At 41.7% G+C, this 14,365-nt stretch overlaps 3 protein-coding genes across 3 annotated transcripts in view; 2 read left to right on the plus strand and 1 right to left on the minus strand.

The window, feature by feature from the left end:
* LOC139926893 (annexin A1-like) overlaps positions 1-14,365 on the plus strand; it is a 161,874-nt gene that overhangs the window by 124,015 nt on the left and 23,494 nt on the right. The gene's annotated exons all lie outside the window — the stretch shown is intronic.
* ccnb1 (cyclin B1) lies at positions 614-3,904 on the minus strand. Its single transcript, XM_071918760.2, has 9 exons — positions 3,704-3,904; positions 3,319-3,447; positions 3,119-3,226; positions 2,821-3,009; positions 2,540-2,698; positions 2,057-2,293; positions 1,762-1,902; positions 1,384-1,494; positions 614-974 (listed from the first exon to the last, which is right to left on the minus strand). The coding sequence occupies exons 1-9, from the start codon at positions 3,722-3,724 to the stop codon at positions 870-872; spliced, it is 1,200 nt and encodes a 399-aa protein (XP_071774861.2). The 5' UTR covers positions 3,725-3,904; the 3' UTR covers positions 614-869.
* Positions 5,611-11,022, plus strand: zfand5b (zinc finger, AN1-type domain 5b). Its single transcript, XM_071918769.2, has 6 exons — positions 5,611-5,841; positions 8,166-8,350; positions 8,499-8,655; positions 8,864-8,967; positions 9,084-9,212; positions 9,359-11,022. Exons 2-6 carry the CDS (start codon positions 8,194-8,196, stop codon positions 9,505-9,507), a joined length of 696 nt encoding a protein of 231 aa, XP_071774870.1. The 5' UTR covers positions 5,611-5,841; positions 8,166-8,193; the 3' UTR covers positions 9,508-11,022.

Here is a 14,365-nt window from a genome sequence, read left to right on the forward strand (position 1 = left end):
CGGCTGTTTGGAAATTAAAAGTCACAGAACATGTTGATACTAGAATAGATGAGGGATTAGGGAAAAATATATTTTGAAATCTACAGTTCAATTTGGTCAAATGAGTTTTAAAAATGTGTATATGAACATTGAAGAGCAGTGAATCCATCATGGAGTCTGTGCAGATCGCATAACTAAATCCATCTTGTACAGTCACTGGAGGCAAGAAGTTCCAGAGCTAGTGTCACAACTTTGAGTTCACTTTAAATTGTTGCCACATTGTGACAACTGGATTTTTAAGTTTACTGGGTCAAGCTAAACACGGTACAACACATGCTTTTTATTCTGTGGAACATGCTCCATTTCTGAAGTGAAATGTTTTTCCAGAAATTTCTTGGATCAATAAGTTCAAGAAAGCCTCTGGAATCCAACACCCACAGCCAAGTGGGTTGGCCCTCTTTCTCTTCCCCCGGAACAGGCCAGATGATTTGACCCATGACCTGAATGTCTTTGCAGATGCTTAAACTGACCAGCATTGACAAGCACATGATTGGGCAGCTGAACACAGACAGCAGCCAACTTCAAGTGTGCAGTCTTACAGCAACCTCTAGTGGTTTTAAAAGAACCAGCAAAATTCAGGTTGAAGGCAACTTTATTAACAATTAAAATCATTACATGTATTGCTGTATACATTTGACACATTCAATGCCACATACAAGTTACAGAAAAGGCATTCATTAAAAGTCACATTAAAAACAATGCCAAGAGTCTCAACCTGCTGGGATTTTGATCCATCCAAGTCCCATAAAAATATAAAAGTCAAAAATAAAAGTAAAGTTAACATAAGTTACATCTGTACAATCAGCACATGGTGCTAAAAATCAAGAATATCACTGGGTGAGTTGCATTGCAAGATCCTTGATCAGTGATGACTTGAGCTGTGAAATTGTGGCAATCCTCATCTGCTTAGAAGTGGAGTATTTGCTTTTGACAGCCTGGAACACACAAAAAAAAAAAAAACAAATTTCAGAAAATATTCTGATGTTCCTTGGTTCTACTAGTTTAAGAGCTTGCTTTAATACAGTTTGGCTTTCCAAATGTAGCTTGAGTGTATGCCAACCAACTACAATTAAATATGCCAGCTGCACCAATAACGCCACTGGAACTTTAGTATTAAGGAACACTTCTGTGAGGACCAATATGGAGATAAGGTTAAATGACTAATACATGCTATGAGACGGCACCATGTCTGTGTCTGGGAGACTGGCTGTGGGACTTCCCAAAAGTAGACAGACATGGTGCTATCTCAAAGCATGTATTAGTGAGGACCAATATATGGAGATAAGGTTTAAAACAAGTTCAATGCTTATTGTATACATCATCCAAGTTTAAAGTTTAACTTACCATGTGCTTGGTCTGCCCCTCATTGACCTTTACAACGTTCTTGGCGATGTGTCCCATCACAGGAACCAGGCTCTCTGCTGTGTAGTCCATGTAGTGCTGCAGCGTCGCATTCTGAGAAGAGAACAGATGAGTCCGAGTGGAGTTAACCAGGTGGAAATAAGTGGCATGAGGGGTGCAAGTAGAAGAAAGATTGGCTTTTTAAAAAAAAAAAAAAAAAGCAAAAAAAGCAAGGCGGGACATTGAAAGAAAAATTGCTGATAAACATCTTTTGAAGTCCTGGAAGTGCCAGGCCATTGACGTTTGGAATCAAGCCACTACGGACAACAGAACAAATTTCCTGCCTTGCTAATAGCACCGCAAATGGTAGCAGCAACTTACCCATTCACCAGCGTTCAACACCTTGAGTGTTAGGGCCAAAGCAGCACTCGCCACCTGGGAGGGTGGGATGTGGACCATCTCATAATCCACCATGGTGAGCTCCAAAAAGTATTTAGCCAGGGTGTGTTGCTCAGCAGTTACCTGAGGGGACACAAGTCATTTTTCTTTTTAAAAAAACACTGTGGCTGGTAAGTTTAGTGAGACAACAAAAATGGCTGCAACTTTCCAAAAGACAGCTCTAAAAATTGTTGAATCCGTTTTCCCTACTAGACTAGGTATAGATGGCAAGACAAACCTCATAAACCTTTGAGGCCCTTCTGAGGAACTGGAGGGGGAGAGGGCGGCCCAAGCCGAAGTTGAGCACCTTTAGGATTTTTGTCTCCATGTCTCTAATTTGGGCAGTGGTGTAAGCCCTGTCAGTCACATAGGCAAAGTCTGAAATCTCTGGCGGGTACATCTCCTCGTACTTGGAGGCAATGAACATGGCGGTCACACCGACAAGCTGCAGCTGCTTCTTTGGAACTGGTTGGTCCTGTTGGAAATGGAAGCAAATGCAAGTTTCAGCAACTGGGAATTGCTCATGCCAATAGAGGGCCAGGGCAAAGCTTATGCTAGTGTGCCAGGATAATTTTACCATCTAACTAACTATAAATAAGGCAGTATACAACACCATATGAAGATAGAGCAAACTTTGACTACTTTATACAAGACAGAAGTTGTTTTATACAGAGGATTCAAACTGGTTTTGAACAGGCCAAGCTTTGATGCAGCCAGTTACCTGAAGGAAGCGATCGATGATTGCCACTGTCATGTACATGGTTTCTTGAAGTAGACTGTACTTCATGTTCACTTGCACTAGCCAGTCAATGAGAATAGCCCGCATGTTACCAGTCACCTCCCGTCCCTGCAGATATTGACTTCTGACACCCTGATCAACCTTAGGGAGATAAGGAGGAGCAAGAGTGTTAGGCCGAATGCTTAAAGTACAGCATATTCCTGACCAGACTAGTTTAACATGGCAACATAAAATCCATTTGAAGTAATTTAAGGTTGGCCTGCCTCAAGCTGCCGCAGGTACTTGTAGATATCTTTCACATATTCACTGCAGAGCATGGGGTTGTCGTAGTCGTCGGCATCCACATCCTTGATGGCGGAGTGAAGCAGGACATCGGAAAACGCCTGGCAGAGGTCAGCAGGCGCACAGCCAGAGGTCTCCATTGGAGTGGGAGACATAGGCACAGGCAAAACCTGACAATGGAAAACAAACATGAGTTGGCAAAAAAATAATATATATATATATATATTCTTAAGGGCCATTTAGCAGTAAGAAAATATTAGAATTAAAAACTTGATTTACCTCCACTTCTGGCTTTTTAATTGCAACATTTTTTGGGTGTTTAATCGAAGGGGCTTTTTCAACTTTAGTGGTGAGTTTGGTCTCCTTAGTGGCTTCTGTCTTAGCATCCTGACAACATAGAAAAGGCAAGAAAGTTAGTGTTAACCACAGATGTTGGATAAAACTCCGTGAGCTTTCATGATTTAAAGTTACCATCTTACCGTTTTAAGTCCCTGTTTGTAAACTGCAATATTGTTTCCGATTTCCCCCAGCGCCGCTCGCGGCCTCAGTGTGGGTTTGTTGGCCGGGCCTGTCTTGCCAGCAAGATCAGTTTTAGAAGCCAAGCGGTTCTGCAAACGACAAAAAAAAAATACAGTAAAAATCCATAATGCGTGTTGTAGGTTTAAGGCTCAAGTTGTTTTCTAGAACTCCTATTTTGCTTTGTAGCACGAGAACACACCCCGGAGAGAGGCACGAGGCCATTAAACATTCCAGGCATTTAAAATCCCAAAAATACACAAAACAAACACGCAAAATCTTTGCTACATAGTTTACAGTCAAACGCCATAATAAAATGCATGCATCTCTCAGACTAAAAATACTTACTCGAGTCACACGGAGAGCCATTTCGAAAGATGTGTTTGCTTCGGCAGAAACAGAGAAACTAGTGTAGGCTATACAAAAGCTTTATTAGCTTCTTGGTTTAAATCCTCGCACGCTCGAATCTGATTCGCTGCATTGTAAACTCCCCGGCATCTGATTGGATTGAGCGCAACTACTTCGAATGCGTTCCCATGACGACCAGTAAGCACGTGATTGGGCTCGGCAGCTTTGCTGTTTTTTCTTCACTTCCTCTTCCTGCCTTGAGATATGAGACAGCACCACTCATAGAAATTAAACAGTTTAATTTACAGTTTAACAACAATACAGCAATACCAGTTTAGTTTACTGTCTAATCTGGCACCAGTATGCTTCGCTTGTATAGGCTACTGTGTGGCCGTAATTCACATGTAGGCTAATCAGAAGCAAAATCATTCATGGCACAGAATTAAGAAACAGTGACAGATAAGGGATATATAAGGAATAAGGATACAAAAGGAAGACACTTGTATCAAATACATGGTCGATAGGAAGAAGCCGTAAAGAAGAGTGCAGAATCGTGAGATTAGGTCATACAAAATTAAACTCTTCACTACATATAGAAACTCCCAACTTGAGAATGTGACCATGGGAGACAGCAGCCTACAACATGTAATATTTGACTGTAGCCTATACAATATTCTCGTGAGAGACAAGAACTGAGTCGGAAAGGAATAAAGAAAATTGACTTAATTTCAATTTTTACTCAGTGTGATTTACAACGGTTTATTCCCATTTTTACCTAAATACATGTAGATCAATTCCACTTGTAGATTTATGACGGTGTAGCCTGATGTTTTCTATGGTGCTCATTTGCATGGTAGTGTATCATTCTGTTAAACTCTGAATTGGGCCTCCATAGGAATGCTCACCTGACTAAATAATAAACCAGCTAAGACAAATTGGTCTATTTTTAGTGTGTGGCAAACCTAAGCTGGTATGGACGATGCTTCTCCTGTATTTTGCCAGAAGGAGCACAAGCTTTCTTCAACCTATGCCCAGTTCATGGAAGTGTTTACATTTGCTCTTCTAAACACCTGATTGATTTTCTGATCGATGATCCTGATTTCTGGCAAAATACTGAAAAACTGGGCCCAGATTATTACATCTTCCATCACACAAAATGTAATTGAGAGTATAATCAGAATGTCAGACTGTCAAGTGAAAAGCAATTTTGTCAATATCTCTGGCACTTTTTGTCCCAGGCAACAGAAAAGGTAGCTATCAGACGTGGGGACAAGTCACATGACTTGGACTCAAGTCAGACTCAAGTCACAATTTTGATTTCTTGAGACTTGACTAGATGCTTTGACTTGTACTTTGATGACTTGGAGGTTTCTAAAGTCTTGACAAAAGATCTTGTGTTTGTGTGACTTAGATTGAAAGTTATGAGATTTGTTCCACTAGACAACTGAATTTAAATTCTGTTTTCTGAATTTGTATGGAATGGTTGAATATATTGAAGTTAAAACTGATTATAGAAACCAAACTCATGATGCTCTTACGAAGTTTTTATAATTGAAAAGTCCTAAATATTCAATTGAATCTAAATTGATACTGGACTCTTGATTTGCTCTTACTTGACTTAGTGCTCGACAGACTTGGGACTTGACTTGAGACTTGTGCCTCAAGACTTGAGAATGACTTGGGACTCTCCCCTTCCTGATTGGATGAATACAGATTTCTTTTTAAATGAGATAAATCAATACGAGGACATAGCTTTCATCTGGTCAGTCTGTTTCGTGGAAGAAGTAGGTGTTATGTTTTGTAGTGGCTCGGGCCCAAACCTCCTTTCTTCCAATCAGAGGATCAGTATTTCCGTGACGTCAGCTGACGTTTCTCAAAACCAAAGACGTCTGTTGCGATCCCGATGAAGAGAGGGCACGAACACACCACGCAAAACAGCGACAGAGGACGTAAACGACATTAGTCAGCACTCCCTGACGGACTGGAGTCCACAGTCAACGTGAAAAAGAAACGAAAAAAAGAAGGGGGCAGACGACGTTTTATCTAGACAGACCTAGATAGTTCCGAGCTGAACTTAGTTGTTCCGTCAGCCATCAAAGTTTCTCCAAAAGCTAGCTAACGACTCTCTGATACAGACGGTAAGTTAGCATTTGATAGCAAGCTGGGGATGGGATTTGGCTTAAGTCTACTGACTGAAATAAACCACTGAATACTACAAAATTTAGAAATAACACTTAAGCAGTGACTCTTGACAACAGCCTAACGTTGGCTAGCTAGGATAGCTAACGTTCTGTTTCGTTAACACGTGTCGACAGGAACTATTTCTCTCTAACGTTACCATCGTATGGTTACCGTTAAATAATTAGTTACACTTGCCATGTGTTTTAACTTTAGATTTACTAACTTTAACCATAATGTTTGTGTTTTTGTGTTAACTTGTCTCTAAATGTTAGCCAAGTTATGTAGCCTGCTAGCGGCACCACCAGTCTTTGTAGCCAGGGTTGACTTAACTACTCAAGTTAACGGCTTCTTCATCAAAATTTCAGGTAGTAACGTTACTTGATATTACTGTTTCAGTGTGAAGATGCACGTACAGATGTTAATAACAGTTATCAAGGCATTTTGTTTTTAGTTATAGTTAAGCTAACTAGTTCGTCGGTGATGGGAACAAAAACAATGAGAATAGACAAAGCGAATGCAATAAGATTGCTATCAAATCTAGCTGGCATGCTAACATTAGCAAGCTAATGTAAACCTGCTCACAAAGCCTCACTCAAAATGTACATGTGGTTAGCATGCGAGCATGAAAAATTATAACTTAAGATTTGTTCACTAATTCGAGGATTTGCCCATATTATTCATGTTCTGTTCTTGTTTTCCGGTGTCAGTCAGGTAGTGTGGGATTGAGATGCTAACGCAGTAAGCTAGCCCGTTAGCAGTAAAGTTAGCTCGCTAGCATGACTCAGTGGATTTATAGTAGTGAGATAACTGTGGCCCAGTTGTTTGTCAGGAAGCATCCGAGGACTGCAGCTGGGTTGGGGGAGGAAGACTGCTACAGCCACCCCTATTTAGCTTAAGTAGATCGGGGGCATGCTTGTTAGTGATAACTATGGCCCGGGGCTAATGGCAGCCAGCTATAGTTACCAAGTGGTGTGTGTTAGCATGCTGCAAGCGCTGCAACAATTTAGGATTAGTCATTTTGGCTTGTGTCACAACGGCAAACGTGCCTCGGCGTACGATCCGGCTCTGTCTGCCGTTTCTGTGATGTAGCCAAACCTTACCGGGTCTCCCAAGGTTGCCTATAAATAGTCGGTACTGTACTGTGCTGTGCTAGCTGGCGAGCTTGTGTGCCTTTGAGATCAGCGTGTCACATTGCATTCTTGTGACAGAGGAAAGCCAATACACTCGTCCATGTGAGGCTGGGGCAGCACGGAACACCGCAGTCAGCAGGCTGACACGTGAAGGTGCAGATTGCAGTAGTGTGGTGACTTTCTGGGAGGGGAAACCTCTGACGCACTTCACCAGAGAGCGTGGTGTAGCGTGTTGTCCTGAACTGTTCGGTGTGAATTTTCCCCTTGATGTTCCTGCTGTTTCTTAGAACTGAGACAGCTTCTACCCCATCAAGGGATATCTTGAAGCCTTTCCTGAAAAGATAAGACTGACTGATGCAAGTTCATTTTTACCCAGAGTAACTTGTCACGGCCTTATCATGGGTTATCCTTAATGCTTCTGCCATATAATCAACTAAACCAGAAGCTGTAGTGTCAAACCATCAGTTTGCTTGTTTTCTTCCAGGTTACCATAGGGATAGTGGACAGGGAGAAACTGGCTCTTGTCGGTGGTGATCAATGATTCTCTGTTTTCACAATGCCAGCAACTGTTTTGAAGACACCTGTGTCGCTTGACAACCTTGTGTAGATGAGGACAATGCAGTTGTGTTGATTACATGACAAGCTCATCAGCTGATGAAGCTAAAATGATATGTGGGCATGTGTTAATGCCTGTGAATGATGTTGAGCTGTCGCTGCACCTATAAATAATTGCTGCCTCATGATGCACAATGTAGGGTGAGTGTGTTCAGCAGAGTTAGTTGATTTAGTGAGACAGCGAGACTTCATGGCCAATGGCAACAGCCATGCCAAGACTCCCCGAAGAGATTAGACCGTCTTGGCCTGTGAATTACCAAAGACTCATGCTGTTAGGGCCAGAGTCTCAATGCCATGCAAAGTATCTGTAATCTTCCTGCATTGTTTTTGAACAACAAAAATGCAACTCCTTATTCTGTCTGTCATTGGCTGTTGAATGGCCATCTACGGATGATTTCACTTGGTGCAGGGTGACTTGCCCAGGTCGCCCTCTGGAGGTTTATTTGTCATTTCTTTTGGCCTGATTTATTCTTTCCCTTTGTTGATTTTATCCACACACTTGTCACTTAAAGGTGCTTCTTTGTTTGGCTCTCCAGGTCAGCTCACCAGGCAGCAGACATCATTATGGCCCAGGAGACCAATCAGAGCCCAGTTCCTATGCTCTGTGCCACTGGCTGTGGTTTCTATGGCAACCCCAGGACCAATGGCATGTGCTCGGTCTGCCACAAGGAGCACCTGTCAAGACAGAACAATGGAGGAGTCAGTTCCTTGAGTGCAGTGGGTAGGACCTACTGTGTCTGTTATATCTTTTCATTGTTTTTTCCGCTTGTATAGAGTAAAAATGTCAACCTCTTTTAGAATATCTCTGCACCTGCATTGCCTCTCCCCAAAAGTCTGACCATAGTTTTTGTTGAAATTGTCTCCCTCAGGTGGCAGCAGTGTGTCCAGTGGCCCCACAGCTGAGGCTTCCGCCATCCAGAGGTTAGAGGCCACCTTGAACAATGCTGCAGCTGCTGCAGTTGCTGCTGCGGAGGTGGCCGCGGAGGCGGCAGCCACTGCTGAGGCTGTTGCCACTGAAGCTCTCAGGTGAGGGGGCAGACAGTTTCATGTTACCCTGCAGCAGATGTGTTCACATACACAGGCGTATTGTCGGCCAAATATTCACATCCCTTGTAATCTCTCACCGGTGCCTCATTACCATATAAAGACAGTCACATAGGTCATGAATTTCATTTACCCTTCTGTAATGTGCTATTTTTTGTTTTGTTTTCTTAAAATTCCTTATGCCTGATAGTGGGGTTTCAGCGGCCCTTTCTGTAACCCAACAGATGACAGAGATGAGCCTCTCTTGTGAAGAGAAAGGAGCATCGGGGAGCAAAGTGGAGCTCACAGAGCCTGGTGGGTATCAGAAATTTACCTTTGTTGTGGAGAGTGTAGGATCGCAGCTAAGGAAGTGGGGGTGGGGGGAGTCAAGTGGTGCAGTCATTATTGAAGTGTGTTTTCTTTGCCTTCAGTGGTGACTCAGCCTACAGCCTCAACCTCCCAACCTGGCACTGCTGGCAGTGATGAGTCCAAAGCCCCTGAGCCCCCTAAACCCAAGAAGAACCGCTGCTTCATGTGCCGCAAGAAGGTTGGCCTTACAGGTGAGCATTGCTTGTGCCTGTGACAATTATCCCTTTGTGGCATTTGGTGCTTTCAATATATTTATGTACTGTGCAGGGGGCATCTAGGGTTAACGATGTTTTGCCTATTGGTGTGACTCAGTCTGCCTCTTGCTGTGGTGTTTCAGGTTTTGACTGCCGCTGTGGGAATCTATTCTGTGGACTTCACCGTTACTCGGATAAGCACAACTGCCCATATGACTACAAAGCCGAGGCTGCTGCCAAAATTCGCAAAGAGAACCCTGTGGTTGTTGCCGACAAGATCCAGAGAATATGAAAGCTGGACTCTCACTTTGACGTTGAATACTGGGGAGTGATTGGCTTTAAAAATGGACTTGAGCCCAACCTGCATTCTGAAGGACTTTTTTTTCTTTTTCTTTTACAGATTTGTTTTTTCCAGTGCATGAAAAATCACGTTTATTTTCAGCTTTCATTTTTGTTTCTGTCTGAACTTTCAACATTTAGAGGGTTGGCAGGTGTAATGAACAAACAGAATGTGTATGGGTGTGGGATTCGTCTTGGGGGGGGGGGGGGGGGGGGGGTTGCTGGTGGGGAAGGAAAAATCATTTTTCCTGTTCAGAAATGTGGTTTATTGTTGTCCAACTAGGCAATCTGACATTCTGTGATTGTCCTGAGATTACTTTGACACACTTTCTCTCTCTCTCTCTCCCTGGTTGAGAAGAGCTTGGACACTTTAGCCTCTCAGACTGTTACTGCCTCTGGCTGGCAGCACTAACCCAGCAGTGGTTGCACTCTGCTGGCTTGAGTAGCAAAATGGATGACTTTGTTTTTCCCTCCCCCTCAACTGACACGGTGGAGTTGACGGTTCTGTTTAACCCTCCTGACCTGTCAAACTGTGTGTCCTGGTCTGCTCATGGAGTCTGTATGTGCTACCACCCTGAAATGCGTCTCTGGAGCCGTTGGGATCTTGTCTGCTCGCCTCAAACGCACACGGCTCGGTCAATGTGATGAAGTGACTTTGAAAAAGAGACTTTGATACTAGCCTTTTGTTGCTGGCTCGTTCTTCCTTTCTTCCTGCTGTGTGTACGGCAGTAGAAACATGGCGTAGGTTGACTGTTTGTTTGTTTTTCGTTTTGTTTTTTCCCCTCACGGATCTAGGGCTGAATGCTGTGATGCGCTTTGTACCCAGGAGTCTGGATGGCAGGAGTGAGGCTGTTGACGTCCTGCTACTTGGGTCAAATGACCTTTCAACCATCCACTGAAGTCAAATGACAGTACATGCCATATGACAATTTTGAGGACACTCTGTTTGTTGTTGATTGTTTTTTCTTTTTTTTTTTTCATACTTTGTTTTCCAGAAGATGGTGAGGATGTTGTGGGTTGTTGTATGACAAGTAGCCTAAACTTGTATTAATTTTTGCCTTTTGGAAGGGTTAGCTCCACTAATATTTTCATCATTTACTTCCTTATTGAATGTTTGCATTTTCTTCTAATTTTTTAACGTGTGAGCTGACAAATTTATGATGTTGGAGTGTGTTACCCTGTATCAAACACAAGTGTCTGCTTTTCTGGATGGACAGTGAGTATCGCGTGAGGCTAAGTGGTCGTGTGCCGCAGTGACTTAGTGAGACCTGTGGTGGCCGTAGATGTATTAATTATTTTCTGTTAATGTTCATTTTGGTCTGGCTGCTTAATCTGTGCGTTTTTGTTTTTTATCCCTTAGTTATGCAAGTTTGTACAAACCATCTTTATTTATATACTGCAGTGCGCTATTACCAATAAAACAGAATAACTTGTATGATGTAAATAAATTATGTTCAGAGATATAGAATTAAGATTCCAAGGCCTTTCATTTTTTTTTGTTGTGATTCCCATTTTCCCAAAATTGTCTTCCAGTTCTAAAATGGCAATTGAAGTCTTGGCCCCTGCTTTTATTACCAATCTTTTAACTCCCTGTGTTTGGAAGCGTAGCCTCTGATCTGCAGAAAGCCGTTCTGCTACAAAGTCTACAGACAAAAGTTGACGGACTGTTTACTTTCAACTGTGGACTTTGGAGCAACTAACCACAAGAAATGTGATTGGACATCTGTTGCTGTTGTTTAAGGCACAATTAAACTCTTAATTTGCTTTTGACCAATACCTTTACTGGCCAGTATGCTATACTTTGCTTAAATTTTTTTGCTTGTGGTCCAGTATGTGTCTGAATCTTGCAGTTGGTCTTAAAGAGGTGTTTGCCTCTTTAAAAAAAAAAATCCTATTTATTTTACAACAGTTTGGTAATGTTGCTATACAACTGCTTCATATCTTGGACAATCTCAGATACAATATACCAAATCCAGCTGAAGTTCATGCCATTTTTCATAAACGCTGCCACTGCTCTGCTTTATTTCCACGGGACTTGCATCTCAACGATCCGTTGCAGTGAGTGTGGCCTTGGATCAAGTTATGACGCTGTCCTGCCTCGCTATGGGGCCTGTATGTTTAGATACTGACACACGTGCAGGACGGACTCATTCATCAGCACAAGCAACACGTGTCTTGTACAATACCACTTCAGTCAGGACCCCCCCCCCCCCCCCATCATCCCCCTCGAGGATTACTAAAAATGGTGCCCCAAATAATCTTCTGGCTGCCCACTGTGTAAGGGGAGAAGTCTGCAGTGGAGAAGCTAATAGGATGCTGTTAGCCATCTACCGCTTTTATCTTTTCAGTTTGCTCATACACACACTCAGAAAAAATCAGTTCTAACTGCTCAGCTTTTTATTTATTTTCCCAGAATTTGTCTGACATGACCGTTCTGTGTTCACAGGAGGATTTTCCTGTGCCTGCCGCTCTGACCTTTACACTCATTACTGGTGTTTGCTTGTAATGTTGCCAATCTGTGATTTTAAGCTTATTGTAATTTGCTGTGGGTAAGGATTCCAATTAAATGCCTAAAATGCATAGCATAACATAGCTTGCAATAGCTAAGTGTAGGTTATTGAATATCATACATGGAAAGTGCTTAACAAGTCAGGCCCAGTTGTATTAATGGATTACGCTGCAGGCAACAAGTGTTTCTTTGTTCCCGCACATTATCCCAGTTGACCGGCAGCTGACAGTCTGACTGGAGACTGGACCGACTGTATCCTTTATTTTTGCCTGGCTTTCCTGTGCCACACAACAATGGCTGCACGTGGATTGTCTAAAAAGGTGAACCTTTTTTCTTTGCATGCAATTTAATAGGGTGCCAGTTTTTCCCCGATGACCGATATTGTCCATGGTCAAATTATTACATATTTGCAAAAAGTGCGTAGCAAGAAAATTTACACCCAGGAACTAAAAACAGGATTGTTGAAGGCTTTAATTTTGAGACCATTCAATTTCACGACTTCTCTACATAAGGTCTTTAGACAGAAGCCATGTGGAATACCAGTGTATACATCAGTTATTACTGTCTCTTATTGCTAGAAACCACAAAAGTTTTCCTCAGCCAAAATCTGTGTTATCACACAAATGAATACGACCTGCTAATACATATATACATGTAGGCTATATAGTAATAGAGTAATGGATTGGTGTACATCAGGGCAACTTTGGGAAAGGAAGATACTTTTTTCACTTGCTGTTTATTAAATAACCACTAGGTGGCATAACACAGACATATGGCATATAACACATATAAACATCTTAAATACTGTTTGGCCAGTCGTGGTCTATCATTATAAAACTGTTGAAGCAAAAGACAAAAATAAATTTTAATGCCATAAATAAACATCCTTAAAATGTGACACTAACTTTATAAATTAAATAACTTGAGATAGATAACTTGTTAAATTATAGTCCTAATACTGTGCATTGAAATCAGTAATAGTGGAGTTGAACATCACAGTTTTTTTTTTCAGTCCCAGTGTGATGCATGCACCTCTCTTGTCCTACACACATGAAGTAATATTACAGCACTCTCTAGTCCAGACGCATTAACTTTTAATCACTGGTGCATATTTCATGGTGATCATGCAATTAAATATTGATTGAGAAGCATCTAAGAGTTTTTGAGTCATGAAGGTGTTTAGAAATTGGTGTTGGCACCAGAGATGTGGCTGGATTCAAAGGAAAGAACACCCTGAAAGAGAATATAATGTATTCCTACCATTTTGGGCAGTTCAATCAATATATATACACTATAAATTAGCAGAGGTGTGACCAAGTCAACTTTGCTCAAGTCCAAAGTCAGTCTCAAGTCAAGTCTCAAGTCTAAATGTAGAACACCAAGTCAAGTCAGAACAAATCAAGAGTCCAGTATCAATTTAATATCTTAAAGAAAACTAAATATCTAGGACTTTTCAATGCAATATGGTTTTAATAGGATAAAAACTTGGTAAGAGCATCATGAGTTTGATTTCTATAATCAGTTTCAACTTCAATAAATTCAATCATTCCATACAAATTCAGAAAACAGAATTTAAATTCTGTCGTCTGCTGGAACAAATCTCATCACTTTCAATCTAAGTCATTTACACAAACACAAGATCTTTTGTCAAGACTTTAGAAACCTTTTCAAGTCATCAAAGTACAAGTCAAAGACAAGTCCCAAGTCACCAGAACCCAAGTCAATTCTCAAGTCTTCTCTTCATGCATCAAGTCAAGTCTCATGCAATTCAAGTTCTGACTCAAGTCCAAGTCAGTGACTCGAGTCACCACCTCTGCAAATTAGACATCAGGCAGATTACTGTTCAAGTAACATTTGTTAAATAAGCAGGGTCAATTTAATCAGTTGTTTTAATGGAGTAACTTTAACAGTAACTCTTTCAAACATTTATCCACGTTGAAACAACCAATTCCAGTTCACCCACTTTAATTCCTTGTTCATCATTTTCCAGTTGACTGATTTGAATGAAACCTAGTGTTATAATCCAATGTGTCGATTCAATACTGTCAACCCTATTATCCTGTAGTGTGTCCTGTAGTGTTCAAAATAACAGATAACATTAATTACCTGTGTCCCAATCCTCTTTACGGGAAGGCAGGGCTACAACAAATGTGTGAACTCCACCCTGCCAACACACGTCTGACGGGGTGTGATCGACGCATCGCTCGGTGGAGCTAATGGCTGTGTAATGGAAGATATTTGGATGTGAAAAATGAGCTCTACTCTATTATTTAATGGGGCTGTGAGGTGTTTGCCTCTTTGC

Source organism: Centroberyx gerrardi, chromosome 2, assembly GCF_048128805.1.
Source record: "Centroberyx gerrardi isolate f3 chromosome 2, fCenGer3.hap1.cur.20231027, whole genome shotgun sequence".
Lineage (NCBI taxonomy): Eukaryota > Metazoa > Chordata > Actinopteri > Beryciformes > Berycidae > Centroberyx > Centroberyx gerrardi.